We start from the raw sequence: 23311 nt of genomic DNA, 5'->3' as shown, positions 1-23311 counted from the left end.
AATACGTTAATGATGGGTTTAGAGTGTTATGAATCTAAACAGGATTTGATACTAAAACACTACATTTTCATGCTGTTAAAAAAATTTTGATTTCCACCTCACTGACAAGAAGTCTACAAGCTTTGCGTCTGAAATGAGGTCATCAGATTTGACGTCTTGCCTACAATTCTCAATTTAAGTCTAGACTTTGACTGAGCCCTTTCCACACATGAGCATGCTGATCTAAACCATTGCATTTTTTATATATATATATATATATATATATATATATATATATATATATATATATATATATATATATATATATATATATATATATATATATATTTTTTTTTTTTTTTTTTTTTTTTTTTTTTTTTTGGACAAATTCTTTCCATCCTTCCATCAAAGTGAAGCTTCACAGTAGAACTTTACTGCACTAATATTCACTGGTCACCATGTGGTTAAAGGTTAAGGCCCAAAAGCAGTAATAAATATGTAAGTATAGCAAATGTGGGGAGAAATTTCTTGTATGTTCTCACTCTTAGTGAGCCGGAATGTTAGGTGAACATTGAGTGCTGACCTCTAGTGGAGAGGCAGTGTAGTACACCACTGATTGCTGGTTTGGGAAACACATTTTTTCTTTCGAGAAGTTTTTAGTTTATAAATTACAGCTGTGTGATGATGTAAAAAGGCAATAAGACACACAGAAGGCAAAGAAAGAACACCTTGTCAGGCACATAATAAATTATGAATCATCAGCCATCTGGCAGCTCAGAAAACAATAAAACACGAGCATTCTCAGAGGCGCATTTGGATGCATGGCGTTAACCAAATATTCAACTAAATGAACATCTTTGAACATGTGGTTGGTGTTCTGTTTGAAGAGAGTAACGAGGAAATCAGGTAATAAACACCAGTGTGATCGTACTAAACAAACCAGCCATGAAATACGAGCAAAAGAACTATTTACGGGAACAAAGGAAAACAAAAAAGAAAAAGAAAGACAGCAGAATTGCGCTCAGGTTCATTCAAATGCCTCAGAACAGAACAGCTCAGGGTGCTTTGCGTGCTCGGGCTCCGGGGCCGAGTCCGCCTCGACGACTTGTGCCGACACAGCGCAGAACCTCCGGTGCCTTGCAGACGCACACGTGCCATCAATCCACAGATTTACAGATGCTTTCCACCACTTTGTTGAAGTCATCCGGTTGATCAGCGTAGACGTGGTGTGAGGCGTCGTCCACCAGCTGCAGAGGGGAACGGTTTGAGGGAAGCGGCACAAAATACGCGGACAGTTACTGACCCGGATTTATGAGGTCAACCAAGCTATTTACTTTTCACAATTTTTGCACTGCAGTACTCTCTCTTGCTTTGTCAAACAAAACCAGAGAAAATCATTGATTTTCGCTGTTGAAACATGCAAAAGCCCAAGTGGTTTGAATAATTTTAGAAGGCCCAGTAAGTATCGAGGCTCTCTTGCGTCCACTCACCAGCACTTTGGTGTGGGCTTTGCCCCTAATCTCGGCTACTCTGTCCCCAGATGAGCTGTCCACCCAGGATCTAGCTCCATACAGCATGGTGACGGGCATGGAGGGCGGCAGAAGATGCACTCGCTGCAGCATTGGCCTCTTAGCCCACCCTAGCGTTTCTGACATGGCCCGGAAACCTACCTCCCCACTGGGAGAAGCAGAGGAAACAAGAGAGGAATAACATTGTTATGTTACATTTTTATTTATGGAAGTCGGTGACGGAAAAGGAACTTCGGGACTTTGCTCTGCCCTACCTCGGAGTCTGTGCGTTACAGTGGTAAATGTACTGTGTCATTGTGTCATCGTCAAAGAGATCCTCGAATTTCCTTTTGAAATCGGGGCGAAACCTGTTCACCAAGCCTGGGCCTGAACGAATGAAGCGCAGACAGCAAGGTGACGATGGTGGAACATTTGATGGAACACACAGCAGAGGCAGATTTACATTTCCACATGCGTACCCCATGGTCCTGCAGCTCTAATAACAGCCAGCGGGTTGAAGAGAGAAACAATAAAGACGATGGCTCTTGCCCATCTGGGAATGGTGGGCCTCTTCACCGCCTCGGCACCCTGATCCTCGATCTGCTGGGTCTCTGGCTTGGCTCGCTCAGGGAAACCCCAGGGGTCCACCAAGATAAGGTGCGACACTCTGGAAATATATTCAAATAAAAACGCGATGCGGCTTATATGTGCATCAGGTTGTAAGCAGAGAAAGGCAGTAGTGTATCACATTGAATGGCCACTAGATGGTGCAATTTTACCTAAGTAATTTTGCTTAATAGATCCTAGAATTTTTTTTGCACAACAATGTTACCACAATGGACTCACACTCTCTTGCTTGATTTACTGGAAAAGACCTGCGACAGACTCTATGGATGGGGCCACTGAGGTTTTCAGATTCCCCAGTGAGGCTTGTGCTAAATGGCCTCATCACTACTGAACCTAAAGCAGAAGAAACGTCAGCGCCAGTTTGCTCAAAGCTACATCAGTAGAACAAAGTGGCCTTATCTTTAGGCTTGGGAAAACTGGAACTTTTCAAATCAAGCATGCGGTACGTTGAGGATTCAATCACATATCAGGAAATCCTTGGAGGAAAACGTCGGGTCATCTGTGAAGAAGCTGAATCTCGGGTATCGTTAGACCTTCAAGCAGAGCCACAAAGGTTTGATTACCTGACTTGAGCTCTTGAAAAATGTATCTGGTGGAATTTGAAAATGCCGGCTGCAGCACCCAACACCAAGAATGTCAATGAACTGGCAGGCCGGAGCAGTGCAACATTCCCCAGAAACTCTTCCATCTGGCTATGAACCATGTCTGCAGCGTGTTGGGACAGGAGATGGTACTGCTGTTTATTGCAAACAGCTGATAGTTTTAATATTTTGTCGATAAACTTAATTTGCAGTGAGGGTTGAATAATTACATGCAACTACAGGCTAGATGATGCTCAGTAAGCAGGATGATAAAACATGAAGAGTTTCCTTGGACTTTAAATGAAACTGGTGCTTAAAATCAACACAGCAATGTTTCACCAGATATTCTTCCACGGCTAGCTCAGATAACTAATCAAAGATTGTTCTCTCTGTATGCTGTCTTGTGAAATCTTATTGGACAGGCCTAAGGAAGGTCCAATCACTACAAAAGGTTTGTGCAAGGTATTGATGTAAGGATATCACAAATAATGCCAAACACAGAGTTTGTTAAATAGTTTTACTGACCATAAATGTAGCTCAATCAAAGGTTGTTAATATTGGTCTCTGAAGCGAATCTCAAGAAACAGAGACTAGAAGGGTGGACGATTACCTGGAAGGGTGCTGAATTGCGTATGAGGTAGCCAGGTAGCCCCCCAAACTGTGCCCCAGCAGGATCATGTTCTCCAGACCAACAGCCTGCCTCCACTGCTCAATGGAGTCCACAAACTGCTCCTCTGCCTTGGCAGCATCTGACGGGAAGCTAGGCCTCGAACTCCTGCCAAAGCCCAAAAGGTCAAAGGCGTAGACGGTCCGCGAGCGGCTCAGGGCATCCAAGTTCCTGATCCACAGTCCTACCCCTCCTCCAAAACCATGAACCATCACCAGGGGAGTCTTATGTGCTGGGTGGGGGAGAAAAAACACAACAGGACCAGGAAGACATTCATCTTCTGTGAGCTGTCTCTTATTGTAAACTCTTGTAGTTTATGTTTTCACGCCTATTTCCTTCTTGTGAAGACTATTTAAAAATCCCATTACCTTGTTCTGCAGATTTGGGAGTCCCCTTGTTGGTAAGAGACAGAGTCCATATGCGGTCCTGGTTTGCGAGGGTCACAAACCTGGCCCATAAATCATTCTTAATACCTGTTGAGAGGAGCAACGAAGCAGTAATCTGCATTTTCTAATCAATTCTCAGTGGTTACATAATCAGCCAGCATAGTATCCGTCAGCACAGTCTCACATGCAAGAATCTTAGACTCTGCAGCCTTCAACAGGGACATGGAGGTCGGACGCCAAGATGGCCACCAGCTCCAGAGTGAACTTGACCTAATCAAAGTAAGTGGAAAGAGAAGCATGTAAAGAATGAGGAGATTGTAGATAGCACAGGGAGCGTTCAGCATATGCTGAATGCAAAATATCAATGCTTAGGGCACAAATCCGGGGTTAGTCAATGTTATCACTATTTGCATAGTATCCACACATGCTTAGAAAGAGACAAGGGGGCGGAGGGAGTATTACAGAGAATCACATTTCAAAGCCACCAGGCTTTAAACTCACATGTCGTTGCTGTGGGTGTGTCACACACCCACAGCAACGACAAAGTGATATTTACAAAAGTCTTCTTGCCCCTTTACCTTTTCGCCTGTTTTGCATATTAAACACAATTCCAAGGGTTATATTCAAATGTTATGACATACCAGCAAAAACTAACAGCTATGAGGGGGAAGACAAAGGATTCGTTATTTGCCAAGTGTTTTACAAACAGCGATCATTACACTGCTAGCTCCAAATGAAATCCAGTGAACAAACAACAACATGAAGACCAAGGAGGATAAGAAAGCTTAGACTGACAGGCCAGCCATTGGCAACGTTAATCAGATAAGCAACCAGGAGACTCTGGAGGAGGTGCAGTGCTGACATGAACCATTGACTGCCCACTTTACAAAGCTTGCCAATAAATACGTCATAATACATTACTACGTTACAGCGAATTTGCGTATCTTCAGTCAGAGGCTTCTTCAGATTCGCTGCAATGCAGACTGCTACAAGAGATCTTTCAGCCATCACCATCTTCAGTAACTCTTTGAAGACTCTGAATTAATGAGCTACGACATTTGATGTCCCTCTGGGATTGATAAAGTATGTTTTGAATTTGAACTGAATTTGAAGAAGACCACCGTTGTTAAAAGAAGGCTGGTTGAAATGATCTTCCTTTCCTATGTACTACTGTCACAGAAAAGCCACAACAACTGTGACCAATGTTAAGGGTTTGAATGCTTTACCAAAGGCCACATGCATGTTCCCATTGTCTGTTACTGCTTATTAGTATTTTATAATAGGCTCCATCTCACCTCTTAGTTTTGGTCTCCGATCTGAAACAAAAAGAGTGATGACACTGAACTGAGGTCATTCATTCATCTCCTTCACAACCAAACTGATGAAACAAAGGAGTCGGCCATTATCGTTCACCATGTCTGCGCCACCTTGATCTCTACTTCAGCTTCCTAACTTCTGTTGTAAAGACAGAAAATTGGGCACCAAACAAGAGAAGGCCAGGTAATGACGTCAGACAGTAGAGGAACAAACCCGAGGCAAAGGTAAGAGGTGCCACCTGCACCACCTCAGCTCAGAGGTCGCTGAGTCACCTCAGCGACCTCTGACCCCGTCTATTCATCCACAGCTTGTCAAACACGTTTGCTCTGACAACGCCTGTGTCAACTGCTATTAATGACGGAGCAACACATTTATAACTTCTTGTATACAGCATCAGATGCCTGATAGAGATCCCTGATGTTGTGCAACATCAGCATTTTCTCAGATGATGTAATGTTACACACAGTAAAAAAGCGACATGGAACCCGGGAAAGTGTTCGACGTTTTAAATCCAAACTGGGAGACAAGTTTCTACCACCGTGAGACGTCGCTCTTTTTTTTTAAATCCCAGTGACATCAACAGTTGTTTCGACACATCAAGTTTCTTCTCCATTGGTTTACCTAATGTGAGGAACGACGTTAGGCGGATCGGTACTGTTAAAGTCACTCACTCTGTCTCACAGTCGTTCTGGATCGGAGCTGCAGCTGGACCGGGATCCATTGGCGTGTCACATTCAGATCACACTTAAAGTCACAGACGGATTATAATGCTTCTTCTCTGAAATGATATTAGGAGCTGCCGCGGTGCTCGCCTGTGGATGTTTGTTTTGTAACCAGCGCATTCCTACGTCATCTGACCGACTGCAAAGATCGTCTCTTACACCTGCGAAGCATTCGGGTCGTGTCTCGCATTTACTCGTGTCAAAAGCGCGAATGCCGTCGCAATTAAGCATGAGTGCGGTTAATAAACGCACAGTGTTTCTGTTTATCAATAGTCCGTTCGGTTAAAGAAAGAAAGGCAAAATGAAAACAATATAGAAACAACAACTACATAGGATATTTTTAGATCATGTTTTGCTGTTGTTTTTGTCAACAACAAAAAAAAAGTAGACCAGAGGAAACGTTTATATTTTAAAAAAAGTGTATCTAATCCGTCAACTCGTTTAACGCGCACGCACACTAGAAATAAATTGACTAAATCGTATCTTGGAATGATGTTGGAGTACATCATTGTTGTTTTGTTTCCACCTCTTTGCTCTACGTAGCCAAGCGACGTAGAAGACGTAGACCCTAGAATCGCTACGTCATCACGCCTGAGCTATCGGTGAGTGGCAAGTTGGAAACTTTGCTAGTCTTAAAATTAATTCACTAATTTCTACAAATAAGCCGTGTGTTAATTGATATAATATAAATACTGATGTTATTTACCGCTACTGATTACGAAAATCAAAACAAAACACACCCACAACGAAACACAATGTGGTAAAAATTTATTTAAATGTACCATGCTATCACGTTTTTATAAAACATTTTGAAACCCGTGTTTGATCTGTATTAATATAATAATACAAAAAATATGGCAGAAATATAAAAGCAGCAAATGGAAGCAAGCACATTCATACAAAAGTAATAAATATAAAAAGAAAGAAAAAATCAACAAGCAGGAAGGAGTAATTTATATCTAAAGAAAGAAAATGCTGTTATTAAATATAGTATCGTAAGAGTAAAAGACATGCCAAGTATTGGAGGTAAAATTACACGACAACATGCACCATTACGTTTTGTTGAACTTTATATTACTTATAAATCTTTGGAATCTTCTGCAGTTTGGGTGACGGGCATCAATCCCGTTCATTCTGTTGCATTTCGACAAAACCGCCACTCACAATATGGCGGCTACGTTGACGCACAAGGTACAACGCTCCTTGCTCGTTATTACGAGTTACTCGGAATGTATTTGTGTAACACCGGGGCCGCTTCCGGCTGGTGAGGACACGTCACTGATTGAAGAGAGGAAGACGAGCTGCGCTAACCTCCGTATAGATAAAAGAGAAAAATAGAAAAATCATGTCGAACTCAGTGGTGTCTGTTATTTCCCGGTTTCTGGAGGAGTACACCACCACGACGCCCAACAAGCTGAAAGTGGTGGACGCTTATCTGCTGTACATCCTGCTAACCGGAGCCATGCAGTTCCTCTACTGTCTCCTCGTTGGAACATTTCCTTTCAACAGCTTTCTCTCGGGTTTCATCTCCTGCGTGGGCTCTTTCATTCTCGCAGGTAGTGCTTTCTGCAGTATTTTTTGTGTGTGAACTTTTCGGGAATATCCAACACTTCCGCTTATAATTTTCAGCCAGTGCTGTGTCCTCTGTGCATGCTAACTGGCTAACATAGCTAAAGCAAACTGCCATCAGTTTTTTTTGTGTTCAAATTAAGTTATTTTAGGTTTTCGAAAGAGAATACAGAGACATTTCTGCGTACAAATAACCACATTTTATTGTTGTTGTTTTTTTTACCTTGCAATACTTGTATAGCAATGTGTGTCCTGTATATTAAATTAGTACATCAAAATAGTCAACATAGTGCTTCACACCTACAATGTTAGTTTGTTAGAAAAACTTCTGGAGATCCTATAAATGATCAGCAATACAATGTTGAATAATCTACAGTGCTTTATGTAGCCCAGAGTTTTTTACTACTACACTAAAAAACTGCATTTATTCACCCATTAATACACACCAGTGATGGTGGTAAATTAAGCTGTAGTCACAACTGCAGTTCAGCTTAAGCCCAAAACACCAACAGAAGGAAGGAAGCCACACAGCCAACAGGAATAGAAATGTCTCGTCCGAAGACATGACTGAGATGGACCACAAACCACCAGTTGCAGGACGAACTCCTGTCACCCCGAACTGAAATAAAAGAAGAATGAAAATATCCCTTGTTGTCCCAAGAGTAGCAAAATTCTGCAAAACTGACATCATATTAAATGTACGTTCATGTGAAAAAGCAAGAAAATGAAAGTGGGTTCTCAGAAACATGTTCAAAGTTCAGTCCGCAGACTATATGTGTAGGTGCAGATCTCAGTGATCTACTGGGAGTGAGTGCAGAGTTAAAAAATAAAAATAAATAAATAAATTATGTCTGTTATGTTATGAGCCATTTCGATATTTCAAATAAACAACAAAATTTAAAATAAATTCAGAAACACAAACCCAGTCGGTTTAAAGAAACCACTATATATGTGACTAACGGGGTCTCACTGCAGCGTGCCAATTTAAAAAAATAAAAAAAAGTCATGCCGCAGCAATTTGGTCAAACTTCAATGTGCCAATCTGTGACACCCCAATAATCACATAAAGATGGAAAATGATGAACCTTTTTAAGATGACTGAGTAAAATAAATCCCTTCGGTACTTAATTGGAAAAGGTTAGATCACACTACAGCATTTTTCTGTTGGATAAAGTTTAAACCACTGGTCAGAATCATTTGTTTTCTGGTCTACGGTCCGAATGGCGCAGACATCCAATATATATGACTTAAGTGCTGCACACATCTTGACATCTTCTAAAACCTTAAAAAGGCTTGAAAGGCAGCACTGACATCACATTTTAGTTCTAGGTAAGCTTTTTTTTTTAGTCCCATAGCGGTAAATTGCCACACTTCTTAAATGTTTGATGTCACTATACTCTAGAAAAAGTAGGACCAATAATGAGGGACACCAAACGAAAGGGTAACTTTTGAAGATCGTCACCAGCCTTAGCTGTAAAAGTTAAACTGTAAAAAAAGATTTAGGTCATGGCGGTTTTGATCCTGCAATCCTAAAAGTATCTTCCAAACCAGAAATGAAAACTAGAGGGTTATTCCTCAACCTTTTTTATATAAAGTAAATTGTAAAGAAATATACCCAATACTTTTTTGCACAGTACTAAAAAAGTGTTTTATACTATTGCAACCTAAGCCTGGCCAGGTTCATGTAGCTGACAGAGAAGGTGGCTGCTGAAGTGGCCCCTTGACACAGTTTAGCCAGCCTTCCCCTGTGTGTTTGTGTTCTGGCCTGCAGAAAGAGCACCAAAACAGTTGAGCAAAACTGGCAGCAAGAATAATTGTTCCGCTCTCTGGGGAATCCACTGAGAAGCGTGGAACCTGCACTCTGAATCTGCAGCTGGCGGCGAAGAGCTCTGTGTGCCACGAAGCCGAGCTCGGTCGAGACGGAGAGCGGAAGCGCGACCGGAGCTGAAGATGGAGTGGACTGTGTCTTTAAGAGCAAAAGCCATCTGGAAATAGTTGCTGATTTCCCAATCGCTTTTTATTCCGATGGACACGTTTGCTTGCATTTTCCAAGTTGTGCAACGGTTCAAAAAACTGATCTACAACAGCTGTTGGATGGCGGACTAATACAAGTGTAAACTGGAGAAATGATCTCAAAATTAAATCTTAATTTATTTATTTTTCTCCCCAGTGTGTCTTCGCATCCAGATCAACCCTCAGAACAAAGGGGACTTCCTGTCCATTTCTCCGGAGAGAGCCTTCGCCGACTTCCTGTTTGCTCACACCGTCCTGCATCTCGTCGTGATGAACTTCATCGGCTGAAACGAACGCAGCTCTAATTGGCGTTTCCCCTTCTCGAAGGTGTTTATTTTAGACATTTCATAAAAACAAAGTATTAAGAAGTAACTATTTCCAGAATCTCCTTAGATTTTGTAACTTGGCATGATAAAATGCCTCCAGCCATCATTATTTCTCCACTGTCACAAACAGCTAAAGTGCCGCATTTTATTTTTTGGGAAAAAAATTAAAATATAGATATATATATTTAACTTCCCAACAGCAAAGACTACATTTCTTACCTCCAAATCAACTAACTCGAGCTCTTAATTTCTCTTTCCTCCCCACAGATCTCTAAATAAGTCATCAAATCTCTGAAAATCATCAGTTTTTCAGCAGCTGATCTGGACGACAATATCCCAGCATCGACACGCTACGTCTCGACGGTTGACGCAGTACAATTTTCCTATAGCAACGATTTTGTTATGTTGACATTTGTAAAGCATTCCCTTTTTGCACTGACATAAATAAAGCAAGTGTAACGGTGACCTTGTCTCTTTGAATTGTCGGTGAAAGTTGTTCAAGTGGAACTTAATTTGCAGTCCAGAAAAGAGGATTTAGGGCTGAGAGAAGAAACTCTTGAGTCCTTGGTGTTTTTTTGTCCATTAGCGCAGCTGAGTAAATGTTGCATAAATAACAATGATAAAAGATGTCTCCAAAGTTGTAGTTATTCTGTGTTTTTTTAAAAAAAAAGACCCAACTCACCACAGCTTCTCTAAAGTAATCAAATCTGAGGTGGCTGTGGAGGGAGGTTGATTAACCGCTTGTGTGCTGATTTGTTCTGAATATCGATAATCTGTAAAAGCTCAACTTGGCTTTCTTATAAAGACCACATAATAATATATAGATATTGTTTTGAAAACTTTAATTTCAGTCCCATTTAACCAAATCCACTGAACCATTCATCCATTTACGTTCAGTTGTTGCTCTTAGTTGAACTTTTTCTCTTTTTTTTTTTTTTTACCTCCTAAGCCATCTTGGCCCTGCCTCCAAACAAAGCTTAAAAAATAAAATTTAAAAAAATCCATGTCTGGTTGTAGTGTGAATTTATACATGTGCATCTCAAAAAGTTTGAATATTTTGAAAGATTTCAGTGTTTTTATTTATTAGACTGTAATAAATGTTTCACTTTAAATTAAAAAATAATCATCCTGTAGCACATTTCTTTCAAATGTGCTTGTCTTTATTCTATCACAACTATCATAAAGCTGAAAGAAAACTTATTTTCTTACAGTTTCTAAAAGTTGATTAAAACCAGCAAATTCAAATAACCCCCAGGTTTCACCGCCAACTTTTATGGATTTCCCACTAAATCCACAGAAAGTGGATCTTAGGTTTTCAAACCTGTTTGAAAGCACAGCCTCTTACATGCGATTGATAGCGCTGGAAAGTCGAGACTCGTCTGCTTTTTTAATGCCTTAACGGAATTTTCTACAGAAAAGTTCAGTAAAAAGTTGTCATTTGCAGCACAAAAGTTGCCACGTTTCTCCATATGCTTTGCTTTGTCGAACTTTGTGGTCGGGAGTCCCTACTTGTTCACTTGGGGACAAATCGTTTTAGGTGATTTGATAAAAGGTTGAAATTGAAGCGTTTGGTCATGACGATTACGTTTGTGTAGGAAATAGAAGAGCTGACAGCAGCACTTTGTGCGGGTGTGTTGCTGCCGGGAGAATTGGTGCGCTTCATAAAATACGAGCACGAGGAACATCAGCCGCATTTCAAGGCTTCATCCTCGAAGTCAAAAAAGTTGGACACAAATGGGCCTTGCAAACAGACAGTTAGCTTCAGCACGCTGTCAAATGTCGCGTTACGGACAACAAAATGAATGTTTTGATGAGGCCTTTATTGAGATCTAATCTCAGGTCTTAAAAGGAACAAACCTCACCCAGTTACTCCAGTTCTGTCAGGAGGAATGGGCCGGAATTGCAGCAAACTATTGAAGGAAGCTTCAGGAAGGTCACAAAGAAAAGAATCAAGTTCATTAGAATTCCACCAAAGAATTCGTTAATGCCAGCTGATCCGAAACATGATATGTTTACTTTGATGTAATGTCAAGACAGCGAGAAAAATGCAGTTTACGTTTTTGTTCTAGCCTTACGTCGTAAACATCTTGATTGGCCCTCTTATTGAACTGCATACATTTTTTTGTGAAGTGGTCACACAACTTATGGAGATGTTCAGTCAACGTTTTGACTTTCCCACTGTGAACTCTCATCCCCACCAGGATGGTGGGAGATTGAAGTCAAGTAGCTGGAATGACGTCCCGGCACGAGGAGCATGCCGTTTCAAAATAAAACAACTGATAAATTCCAGCTTCCCACAAATCCTGCTTTTGACGGACGACCGAAAGCGACTCTTCGTCACCCAGTTGCTTCAGTGACTTCAACACGTCGCTCTCGTTCTCCGATCATTCCTCTCCTTCACTCGTTTCGCTGCCATCTGAACCCTTCCCTTTTGTCCGTTTGGCACCTATGTGGTTAACATCTGGAACATCTGGATCCAGCTTTTGGTCACATGACCAGCAGAGGGAGGGGAGAGGCTGACACTGCGGAACCCACATCCCAAAGCGTTTTGTGTGCTGGGTGGTGAGAACGCTTAACAAACTCCAAAAGTGAAGTCAAAACATGTGGCAGCTCTCCACGAGCACCCTTTTCTTGTTACCATGGATTCCAGGTAGGAGTGTTGAGGTCAGAAAAAAAAACAAAAAGAAAATACAACCCATTTTCAGCCGTTGATGGAGTTTAACACAAAGGATGATTAATGCCTCTGCTGTTGCCTCCTCTCTTTATTATTGTGCACTTAGCAAACAGCAGTGCTTCATCGTAAGATACTCTTTGCGCTTCGCTTCACTTCACTTCATCATTTTATTCCTTTTCTACATTAATCATTTGGGAGGCAGACTGGCTTGAAAGTTGTCGAAGCTGCTGTTTTCTGCTGGAAGGCACCGAGAGATTTAATGTTTTTCTACGTCTCGCAAGCTCTCACAGTGTTTGGCTGCAGGCGGTGGGTATGTTTGAGGTTGGTTTTTGTTAGGCCTTTAATCCTGTGAATTATAGGAAGGATAATCCGTTTTCAGAATAACAAGTAAAGGGAAGTTTCAAAAAAAAAAAAAAAAAAAGAGGGGAAGAAAGAAGGAACAAACTCCCGTGCCACAAAGGAAACCCTTGCAACAAAAACGGTCAAGGCCGCTTTCCCTATTCCATGCAGCAGATTAAAAAAAATATTAAAAAGAAAAAAAGTCCTCAAGAAATAACTTTTCTGTTCCAGCTGAACCTTTTCTGAAGATTAAAACTTGTGCTCGGCATTCATCACATCCCCTTTCTGCCAGCCTTTCTCTGTAAGGTGACCATGGAGGAAGAGTTCGACGTCCTGGAGGGCGGCTCCCTCACCATCCCCTGCCACTACGAGCCCCAGTACGCCAGCTATGTGAAATACTGGTGCCAGGGGAGGACCAGGGGGGGACGCGGGCTCGAACCGACGACCACCACCTGGTCGACCCGGCCGAGAAGAAAGTGAGCATCTTCGACGACCCGGTCCAGCTGGTGTTCACCGTGACCATGACGGACCTGAAGGAGGGCGAGTCGGGGTGGTACATCTGCGGCGTGGAGATAGGTGGCGTGTGGGAAGCCGACGACACCGCTTTCACAAAAGTCAAAGTGGTTCATGGTGAGCGTTGGAGGGCCCAAATCGGCTTTTTGAAGCACAAAAAACGGGACTCCGTTAATCGCTTTATTTACTTCAGTAATTCAATTCAAAATGGGAAACTTGTGTTTATAAATTAGGCACAGCAAGAGGGAAATAATTCATGTTTCTCTTAATTTTAATGACTCAAGGTGAATTAAAAAAAAAAAACAAAAAACCAGGTGCTCAACAAATATTAGGTCACCCAAAGTGAATCAAATCTAAATAAATATGTGTACTAATTACTAAATGTAGACATGTCATAGCAAAAGCATGAGGTGGATTGACACAAGTCTGATAGACAGTCACTGACAGCCTCCACAAAGAGGGTAAGCTGCAAAAACCAACTGCTGATATTGTTTTTTCTTTTTATATGCTATAAGAAAACATAAATAGAAAATTGAGTGAAAGGAAAGAATCCCTGGTAAACAGTCTACCAGGTAGACTGTAGTCAAAAATGTACCTTAAACACCCTCTGGTACTCTTTCAACCAAGGTTCCATGTATGTTCCATGAATGCTGGTTGATGCATATTTTACACATATTACAAATTCCACAGGAAGCACTTTGCTGCCATTCTGAAGTTGTAGTCATGCCTAGATATGCTAACTAATTACACATCTATAGCTAAAGCTAAGTGTTAAAATACACAATTCATACTTAACTTAGCACCTGCTTCAAAACAAACTACACACATGCATAATCTTTTATGTCCTTAAATAAAATAATATACAAAGGGTTTCAGCACCTCCTGCACCAAAGAGGTCTGAGTATTTTAAATAAATGTTGCGTTTCATGAGGAGTTTGGACGATGAGTGCAGAGGCACATAATCCGTCTTGCTTGAAGTCCAGTGGAAAGTTTCCACAGTCGGTGATGATTTGTGGAGCCACCTAATTTTGCCCACTGTGTTTCATCAAGTCCCAATCAGCACAGACATCTTGCAGGACATTTGAGATCCCATTTTGCTTCCTTCTGCTGAGAAGCTTTATGGGGATATTGATTTAATCTTCCTGCAGGACTTGGCCCTGGCTCACACTGCGAAGAATGCCAAAGACCCGTTTAATGACGGTGGCAACACCGTGTTTGATTGGTTTGGCTTGAGGTCTGTAGAAAGTCTGTGGATACATCGTCCAGAGAAAGACTGTAGACACCAGATCAAACAGTGAAGATGGCCTGAAGGCAACTATGAAAGCAACCTGTGCTCCAGAACTGCAGGCCGATTGCCTGCAAGCCATGCTGATGCACTCATTCGAAAGGCGCTCAGAACAAGTATCGACTGGATGTGCTTTACAGCATACAGGCTGCATTTTTTTTCTATTTGGAAAATTGCATTTCATTGGTCTTGGATAATAATTCAACACTATTGCAGACTGCATTTTGGGTTTTCATTAGTGATAAGCCGTAATACAAGCATCAAATAAACATTTAACACATAAAATTAAGACCACAAGTTTGACTTTTTGAACCGAATTACCAAAATAGATCAGCTGTTTTTTTGGTTATTTTAGTAGTACTATTGTTATTTTTATTCTTTTTACTAATGTAATGCAACTAAGGACCCTTTATTTTTATGTATTTAGTTTTGCCTCTCAATATTACGCCACGCTTTTTTTTCCATTTGTGAACCATATCAGCTAAGGCACTCCATACTACGACTACCTAAAGAATTCCTCTTATTGTTTTTTTTTCCACACATTTTCTTTTAGTTTTTGCTCACCGTGTCTTAACGGCTTATTTTACTTTGGATAGGCCTTTCTACGACATACTAATTTATTTAGACACCTGTATTAACGACACGCTGTCCTGATGATTCCTGCAGGCATGTCAGCCGTGAAGAACAGAATGAGTGGAGCAGAGGGAAGCGCCGTCACAATCGAATGCCTCTACAGCGAGAGATACAGGCATTTGACTTTTTTTCCCCTTTTGTCCCAAATACCAATCGGGCTGATTCCGTGCGAAGGCCGCGAGACCAACTCGCTGAAACGTTTCACAATTCGCATTTGACGACCAGAAAGCTCTTCACTCGTGTTGAGAGCGCACGGTGGAAGATCAGCTTTTCGGTGACTCCCCTGTGTCTGCCTGCCAACAGAGGAAGCGAGAAGAAGTGGTGTCGGAGTGGCGACTGGAGATCCTGCCTGTCGACGGGCTCTGACGGGCGCTACGAGGACTCCTCCGTGGCCATCAGAGATGACAGAACTGGGGCTTTCACTGTCACCTTTAAGAAGCTGCAGATGAAAGACACGGCGTGGTACTGGTGCTCTGCGGGGCAGGAGAAGATAGCCGTGCAAGTGGTGGTCGTACCCCAACCCACCACCGGTAGGCAGGCGTTCAAAATGAAAAAAAAAAAAGAATCACTGCGTTTGATGCATATTTCGACATGTAATCCCATATAATTCATGAGCCAGAGAAGCTTCTCTAAATTATTATACTTTTTCCACATTTTGCCATAAGTATGGCTACAAATGTTACTGCACAAAGGGAGAGAAAAAAAAAAATTATTTTACAAAATTCTTCTTGCAGTTGAAGCTCATACTATTCTGAGAAAGTATAATTAAATTTCAGTGTAAATTCAGTTTTTTGTTTTTCCTGTGAAGGGCTCAGGGATTTTTTAGAGAACTTTAACTAACAAGCAGCGTAACGAACACAAAGCAACGGAGCAAATAGTTCAGGGAGACGATTTTGAGACATGCTACTGCTTTGAACATAGTTCAAGGTGACATCGGAAAATACAGTACGGCACAAATGCGTGACCAACCAGCGTGTTGGTTTTGGCTGTTCACCAAAACCGACAGGCTGGACTACTTTTCTGATTTGCATCTAAAATGCTATACAGCACCCATGCTCGGTTCTCTGAACATGCCATCAACCTGGCGGTGTGCTTTTCTTCAGCAGGAAAAGGGGCAAGTTAGACAGAGTTGATGGTAAAGTGGCAAAACTAACCGCAGACCAACGCAGGAAAATAGCCGGTTACAGGCTGCAGGGCCGCAAGCATCAATGTAAAGCCAGGCTTGTATCCAATCTGTGGCAAGTCTTTAAAACTGATCCTCACAGACATCCTCCATCCAGTCTGCCTGATCTCGAGCTAATCTGCATAGAACAATGAACAAGAACTTCAGTTTGTCAATGTGGAAGATGACAGCGACAAATCCCAAAATAAGTCAGACAGTAATCAGAGTTAAGGGTTCTTCAATCAGGTAAAAGGACAGTTTCCTTTTCACATTTTTGTTGGCAAACACTGTTGGAGGCCATCTTACCTTTTCCTTCCACTTGGTGATTCTCCTCAACATTGAATCTATCACTTAAAATTCTAGTAAAATTAATTGACGTTGGCGCTAATAGTGTGGCACCATGGGAAAATGTTATTCGCTGTATTTAAGTGGTCTTGGCAATCATCTTAGAGTAAAAAAAAAAAAAAAGCTAAAACCATGAAAGAAAGTAACCATAAGAAATGGCTTTATGACTTTAATTCCAATTTTTACTCTTAATGGTAAAAATGAGCCGTTCACTAAAAAGGTATTTTCATGAGAGGCAAAACTGAAGGAAGCACAAACAAAGCTTAATTTATGTCTTTAATAGTTTGCAGCACAAACATTCTTTCCCAGACTAGAGAGAGGCTAAATAAGAGTCTACCCCGAGGCCTTCACATCGTCTGGGGAATACTTGATGCTGAAAGGAAGAAAATGAAAAACGCTTAGCTGTCATGTTTGGACCAGGTTTTGCGTTTGTCAAGTTTGAACTGTTCTGTTCTTGCGATCAATGAATCCTTTCAGCTCTCGAGTTGCTAAAGTGAAGCCGTGTGGCTAGCCCGCTTTGTCCGATACATCTGTAGATATTTACACGCTGCTTCTGAGGTCTTTAAAAGTCACCCATTTATTGTCCACAAAAGTGAATCTGCTGAGGAGTTATTGTCAAAAAACCTTGACAAGGAGAAAAGGGGGATTGCAGAGAATAAGCCAGACGATGCGCTCAAGCTTGCAGGCCTTTTTTAGTTTCTCTGCCATGCTTGTAAAGTCAAAGCTCGTAGACTAAAACTCTCAGAAGTGCTGATAAATAGTTCATAGCAGCAATATTATCTACATTTCTTTTGTGCGGGAGACGTCCTGGGTAAGTGTGAGTTACTGGGAAACCTTTGATTTTCGCCGTCAGAATTCCAACTCAGGAGACCCTTTTCTATTTTATAATCGGCAGTTTTATGAATTAGACCCGCCGGTGCAAAGGTAATGCGTCTCGAGAGTCAGATTAGAGAGATAAAGGTGAGGATAATCCATTGTTCTCGCCTGTTGAAAGTTTTATTTCACAAAGGAACAGTCAGAAATGCGCTTGACGTCAGAATTTCACCTGGGGACGTCGCAGGTATAAACTCACTGTGAACTTGATCTCAGCCGAGATTCTAAAATGACATTCACGTCATCAATAAAACGACATCAGTAATGAAGAAAAAGCACCTCACTCTCTCTCTCTCCACCCTTCTTCCTGTTGTTCATTCAAACATGACGAGGAGAAAAGAATTCACTCAAACTTCTAACTACTTTTGGAGTTGTTGCTGCTAATGTCCATTTTGTAGCCATTAAAACGCAAAGAAGCTGCTCTTAGCATCAATATGTCATCATACTGTGCTGCAGGAAGCATCTGCTGCAGCGTATGGATTTTTTCATAACACCTGTCAAGAATATTGATGCCACACATCGAGTTTCTATTGCGCAACAAACTCTCTTGTGCTCGGCACACTGCTTCAATTTTTCTTTTTCAATTTCTTCTTCATGTTGTTGCTACCTTAAATATATCCGTCTAATGCCGCATTGTCTCTGGCAGTTCCACCAGCGTCGAGCCAGTCCTTTCCAGACCTGCCTCCAGCCAAACCCATCACGAGGGAGACATGGAGCAGCCACAGGTAGAAGCTCAGTATCTCTGATTTGTGCTGCGCCTTCAGTTTCAGAGTCAACGTGGATTGCCATCAGCAGGCTGAGTGTCTGTTTGTTCGTTTTTAGTCCCATGTTGGCGTCTGTGGTGGTCTCCTCATCTGTCATTTTCCTGGCTGTCGTGGCCATATTGGCTGTGAAGTTCTGGAGGCTGCACAGTAAGGCCACTCGTTTCCTTAAACGCAATTCCAATGCATCTGCGTGAACAAAGTCAGAGGATTTGGTAATTATTTCTTAAAGTACTCTCGCTGTCCACTTCCAGGCCGGGTTCCAAGAGACGTCGAGGAGATGAGGGCGAAATTCAGCGTAAGCTCCTTTTAAACAGAGCTCTCCCTGCTGATGCAACAACAACAAAAAAAAAACTGTTTTGTGGATGTGATTTATAGAATGTTGTTTTGTAATGTCTCCTGCAGGGCTGCTCAAGAGAAGCAGGTGACTTTCAAAACGCGGCAGTACTTTTCCTTAACAAGGATTCCCAAGATGTGCGTGTGTACTGATGTCTGACATTCTGTGACGTCTGTTGTTACTTTCACAAACTGAATGTAATGGAGTTTTTTTTATTTTTATTTTTTTTTTTATTATTTCCTTGCACTTGTCAGAGCATGCACCCTCGATGGCATTGTTTTTCCTTTTACATTGTGCACTGCGGTACACGTCCATCATGTGCCGCTTTCTGCAGTTCAGCTTTTACAAATTTGCACCGCTTTTATACATGTTTTCCAAAAGACATGGATGATGTTCACATGTGGTTCAATCAATTCTGTTTGGAACTGATTCAGAAAGTTCAGAGGGTAATTCAATAATTTTATTAGCATTTTTAGCTTATTTAAGGGGAATCCTGTGATCATAAAGGTGATATAAAGCACATTTTGCATGTTTTCTCTGGTGTTTGGAGTATAATATTTTTGGTGTTGAGCCTTATGGCTTTGATCCATGTCAGAACTTTGACTGGTCCACTCCAAAGTATTCACATTACTCCCAGTGAACAGGAACATGTTGCTGAGCTCAGAAGATTCAACATTTTTCCCTCCCTGCGGACAGTGACGCTGACTCTAGTAGCCTCAGCAGGTTAGGAGTCTTGCAAATTATCTTTCTTGGAGAAATGATCTTCCATGTAAGGTAAAAAAAAAAAAAATTGGACCGGAGGGAGAATAGTCCCAAAGAAACAACACAATAAGGCCCATGGGAACCTCTGAGTGAGAAAGGGTCACAGCTGCCCAACCTATGCAAATGAGATCATAACATTATTTGAAACCCTGCATTGAATATTGCTGACTACATATTGATCAGCCTCCTCCGTATCGACTTTATTATCAAGCTAGAAGCAAAAAGGAGGGGAGGCGCTTGGAGTGGCAAGAGTTAGTCCAAATTGTCCATTACACAGAATTTCTTTTGCATCATGCAGACAATCTGGAGTGTGTGAGATTTTTATTTAACGAGGCCGTGCCTGCAGGATGCGTAATGCTACCAGGTCAGCCCCCCTAGCACAGCCCTGCAGTGTGAGCCTTTTGTTCCACCCGGGATGATCTCGTTTCATATTATCACGAGGTTTGACCCAAAAGTTTGTTTTTGGTTATTTTTTATACCCAATTCGACCCTATGATTATATACACTGCATCATTTATCAGCAGGGAGCTAGTAGGTGTTTTAGAGCTCCCCTTTCCACATATAAAATATATATTTTGCTTATTGTGCATATTTGCTGTTGAGTGTTTTTGTCATTCAGCGCCACGTATTGAACACAGGAAGGCGATCATATTTCAGCAGAAAGAGGCAAGCATGAAAATAAACTGATAAACCAATAAACACTGCAAAGGCTTCTCTTTTTTTTTCTACTGTTGTGGGAATTTATCTTTTCGTTGTTATTGCGTCCTAATTAAATGGACAAATGGCACCAGTTATGATGCTGGGGAAGTTAATGAATCCTTAGACGCTGATGACAAATGGCCGAATGCAGAGTTTAGTTTTTATCTCAATATGAGGAAGTTCTGAGCCTGAATCGCTGCTGCAGAAAAACAAAAAAACATAAAAAAATATATATATATATTAAACTGAAGTGAATGAGTTGAGGCCATTTGTCTTCTTGTCGTTAACAAGAAAGCAAGAATTCATTCAATGAAACAAAAAAAAAACACAAGCAGCATGACCAATTAAACAAACGCCGGCACAACGAAAATAGTAGCAGAAAATGGGGAAAGTTCCCTTGAGATGGACTCGTTTTCAGAAGGACAAAAAGAAAAAAATACACCCAAGCTACAAAAAGAGAAAAGAATCCTCCCTCCTTCCTCTTCATGCTTGAAGAGCCTCGTTCTCATTACCAACCGCAAACAACATGTTGGAATAGTAAATTGAACAGGCTAATGAGATTGTCAAAGGAGCCGTGGAGCAAAGGCTGCACTCGATCCCGACCAACGTAAATCAATATTTAGCTCCTCTTTTGAAAAATAATTTAAAAAACCCAAATGCAAATAATGAATACTGTTTGACGGACATTGCCTCGAAGAAGCATTCATATCTGTTGGACCTCTGCATATTTTGCTACCTTACAACTGGAAGCTCTGAGATAACTTACAAGGAAGTTATTGTTTTTCTACTTTGGATATTAGTGTGGCTTACATTGATTCCAAATATTGTATAGGAATGATGTCTGACATTGCATGTCAATCATCTGGAGGGCACCTCCGGGGGGCAGTCAATCAGATGTGGGGGCAGTGCCCCCCCCAAGCCCCTCCTTCTGCCTCCGCCCCTGCACAGGAGGACTCTCTTGCATTTAGAGGTAACAGAGTGAAGGGGGCTGAACACTGACATGTTTTTTATTTGTGAAACAATAAAAAAGCGGAGAACGCGTATCCATCCCAAGGGATACGGATCGCCTCGCATACGTTCACACCGATGTCTGCTGTTAATGCGACATCTTTTTCCTTTTGCAAGCGTTTTAGTATTTTGACACTTTTTGTTTGCAAATAATTTGCTGTCCAGGCCAGAAACAAACAAACAAACAAACAAAAAAAACTCCCCGGGAGATTACAGCTGGCAATGTTCAGTCGGCCAACATCAGCAGCGCCAGGCTGTTTATGCAGAGCTCTTGTGCATCTGTCAGAACAAAGGTCAGCCAGGCCTTGTGCTGCTGAGGGATTCTGGGGCTTCAAGAGTTCAGCAAATAAGGCGAGCTGGGCATTCTGCGACTATACGTTTAGATGAATATTACAGAGTCAGGTAACTGCTCTCACTCGGAACTTGACCTGATTTTGCTCTATGACGTCGGGCGACGCACCCGGATTGAATTAGAATCACATGGTTCAGTAAATGAGTCAGAGGAGCTAAATCTGACGAAATGCGAGCTCTCTCTGTCTCGTTTTGTACAATATTTCTTGTTGTTTTTTGTTTTGGTCTGTATTTCAGTCAAACCTTTCACTTGCCTGTTTTGCGATTGTGATTGCGTCTCAGGGAGCAGCTGCGATTTCACACGAGTCACGGTCCCTCTCCTGAGTCACTGACAGCGTGGTAGTTTTTTTTTTTTTTTAACAGGATTTGTCATTTTCAATTAAATTCAATTAATTGCTCCGCGGCTCATCGCACTGTCACAATTTGGCTCCCACTGCTTTCTTCGAAACGTTCAGCAAGTCGCGCTGTTACATTCTTGAGTGTTCATGTGTCGCTATTGTCATTTGGGTTTCATTCCGTCTCTCTCTCTCTGTGTGTTAGAGAAGCTCCATCATTAATCTTGATGCCTTTTTGGAACTGAAGCGGTTCTGCCACTAGATGGAGGTCAACGCTGCATGAAATGCGTTCCTCCCATTGTGCGCTGTTGACGGCGGGCGCCTATTCATGCACAAAAGGAGCGTTTCTTTTGTTTTCCTATTCAGACGGGAACATAAAGCGGAAGAAAGGCAGGGAGGCTGTTGCTTCCTCCCCCCCCGCAGGGCTCTGTGAGGCAAACCGCAGCGTCTTAACGTTCAAACAGTCGTGTTTGTTTTCCATTCGCTCCTTCGGAAAACGCTCCACGTCGGGTTTATGTCCACATGCATTAGAAACTGCGTTGCATTTTCCTTTCTTTTTTTTTTCTGCTTGCAGGCGGCGATAATACAGGCGTCTCCTGCTTGTTTGGTATCACGGCCCTGTCCGATAATAGGGACATTATTTTGAAATTCCAAAAGGTCAGGCAGAAGGGATAAAGACTTTTCTTGTGCCACTATTAGCATGGAGGCCAAGCATATGCACACAACAACAGAACCTCTTGTCCGAGTGGACGGAGCAACAAAAAACATAAATAGGCTAAATAACTTTGTCGCATGAATAAGGAGCCCAAATGAAGCATTTATAAGCACAGTTGGTTGCAACGCCGGCATGTTTCAGTGATCTTAGTGCTTTTCATTTCTCACGCGCGCGCTTTCACAATTCACATTCGCGCGCTCCAATGCTTTTCGGTTTATGTCGGAAATACTCGTGGAACTTCGGAAGTGCTTGTAAAGCCCACAACATCTGGAGATATGGGGAACAGGGTTGGGAAAGGAAGTCAAGAGAAGCTTGAATGTATTTTCCCTGGGATTTTTTATGAGGTCGACACTCAGTGGTTCATGAATGGGAGGAAAGGGGATGTCGTTTTCTATTTACTTTTCTTTTTATACATGCTTAAAATGTTGAAAAGAGTGGCTTGCCTTCTTATCCTCCAAGGAAAATACAGTTTCGAGTACTTTGTAACGCGTCTCCATCCAGCTTTAAAAGTCCAGTGAGAGGAAATTTTCCCCTTTCATTTTTTTTCCACTTTATTTTATTGTTTTATTTTCTAGCTGAAGCGCTCAGTTGGAATTTACTGCGATGGCAAAACACTAATCTATGACTTTTAAAGTTGCAGTGTGTAACTTTCATTAAAATTATTATTATTTTTTTTTTTACATATTTGTTAAAACTGCCATTATGTTGGTTTATATGGTTTGAAATTCGAATTCAAAAAAATACTTTATTGCTCCCAGAAGGAAATTAAATACTCATATTAATTCCAAATCTTCTAAGAGTTACCATAGATAGTGATGGCTGAT

General features: G+C 41.5%; 3 protein-coding genes across 4 annotated transcripts; 2 read left to right on the top strand and 1 right to left on the bottom strand.

The window, feature by feature from the left end:
* Window positions 1-355: 355 nt before the first annotated feature.
* Window positions 356-5971, bottom strand: abhd4 (abhydrolase domain containing 4, N-acyl phospholipase B). 2 transcript variants are annotated; one of them, XM_055033392.1, is made up of 9 exons: window positions 5737-5971; window positions 5044-5064; window positions 3933-4018; window positions 3731-3835; window positions 3306-3594; window positions 1967-2154; window positions 1763-1874; window positions 1470-1656; window positions 356-1226 (listed from the first exon to the last, which is right to left on the bottom strand). In XM_055033392.1, exons 1-9 carry the CDS (start codon window positions 5784-5786, stop codon window positions 1137-1139), a joined length of 1128 nt encoding a protein of 375 aa, XP_054889367.1. In that variant the 5' UTR covers window positions 5787-5971; the 3' UTR covers window positions 356-1136. The 2 variants fall into 2 exon arrangements, with proteins under 2 accessions (XP_054889367.1, XP_054889368.1); XM_055033393.1 differs by lacking the exon at window positions 5044-5064 and having other exon boundaries at window positions 5737-5969.
* Window positions 5972-7023: 1052 nt separating this feature from the next.
* On the top strand, window positions 7024-10160 carry dad1 (defender against cell death 1). The gene is made up of 3 exons (XM_055033395.1): window positions 7024-7343; window positions 9527-9696; window positions 9963-10160. Exons 1-2 carry the CDS (start codon window positions 7133-7135, stop codon window positions 9655-9657), a joined length of 342 nt encoding a protein of 113 aa, XP_054889370.1. The 5' UTR covers window positions 7024-7132; the 3' UTR covers window positions 9658-9696; window positions 9963-10160.
* A 2057-nt stretch (window positions 10161-12217) lies between these two features.
* On the top strand, window positions 12218-20091 carry pigr (polymeric immunoglobulin receptor). The gene is given in 9 exon segments (XM_055033394.1): window positions 12218-12345; window positions 13001-13123; window positions 13126-13338; window positions 15173-15254; window positions 15443-15669; window positions 18166-18244; window positions 18342-18430; window positions 18535-18578; window positions 18686-20091. Coding segments are annotated over 9 exon segments (990 nt in total). The 5' UTR covers window positions 12218-12296; the 3' UTR covers window positions 18770-20091.
* Window positions 20092-23311: the final 3220 nt, after the last annotated feature.

This window comes from Poeciliopsis prolifica, unplaced genomic scaffold (assembly GCF_027474105.1).
Source record: "Poeciliopsis prolifica strain line A6 unplaced genomic scaffold, Auburn_PproV2 SCAFFOLD008, whole genome shotgun sequence".
Classification (NCBI taxonomy): domain Eukaryota; kingdom Metazoa; phylum Chordata; class Actinopteri; order Cyprinodontiformes; family Poeciliidae; genus Poeciliopsis; species Poeciliopsis prolifica.
The sequence above is the reverse complement of the archived record's forward strand: the minus strand, read 5'-3'. Positions and strand labels throughout refer to the sequence as shown.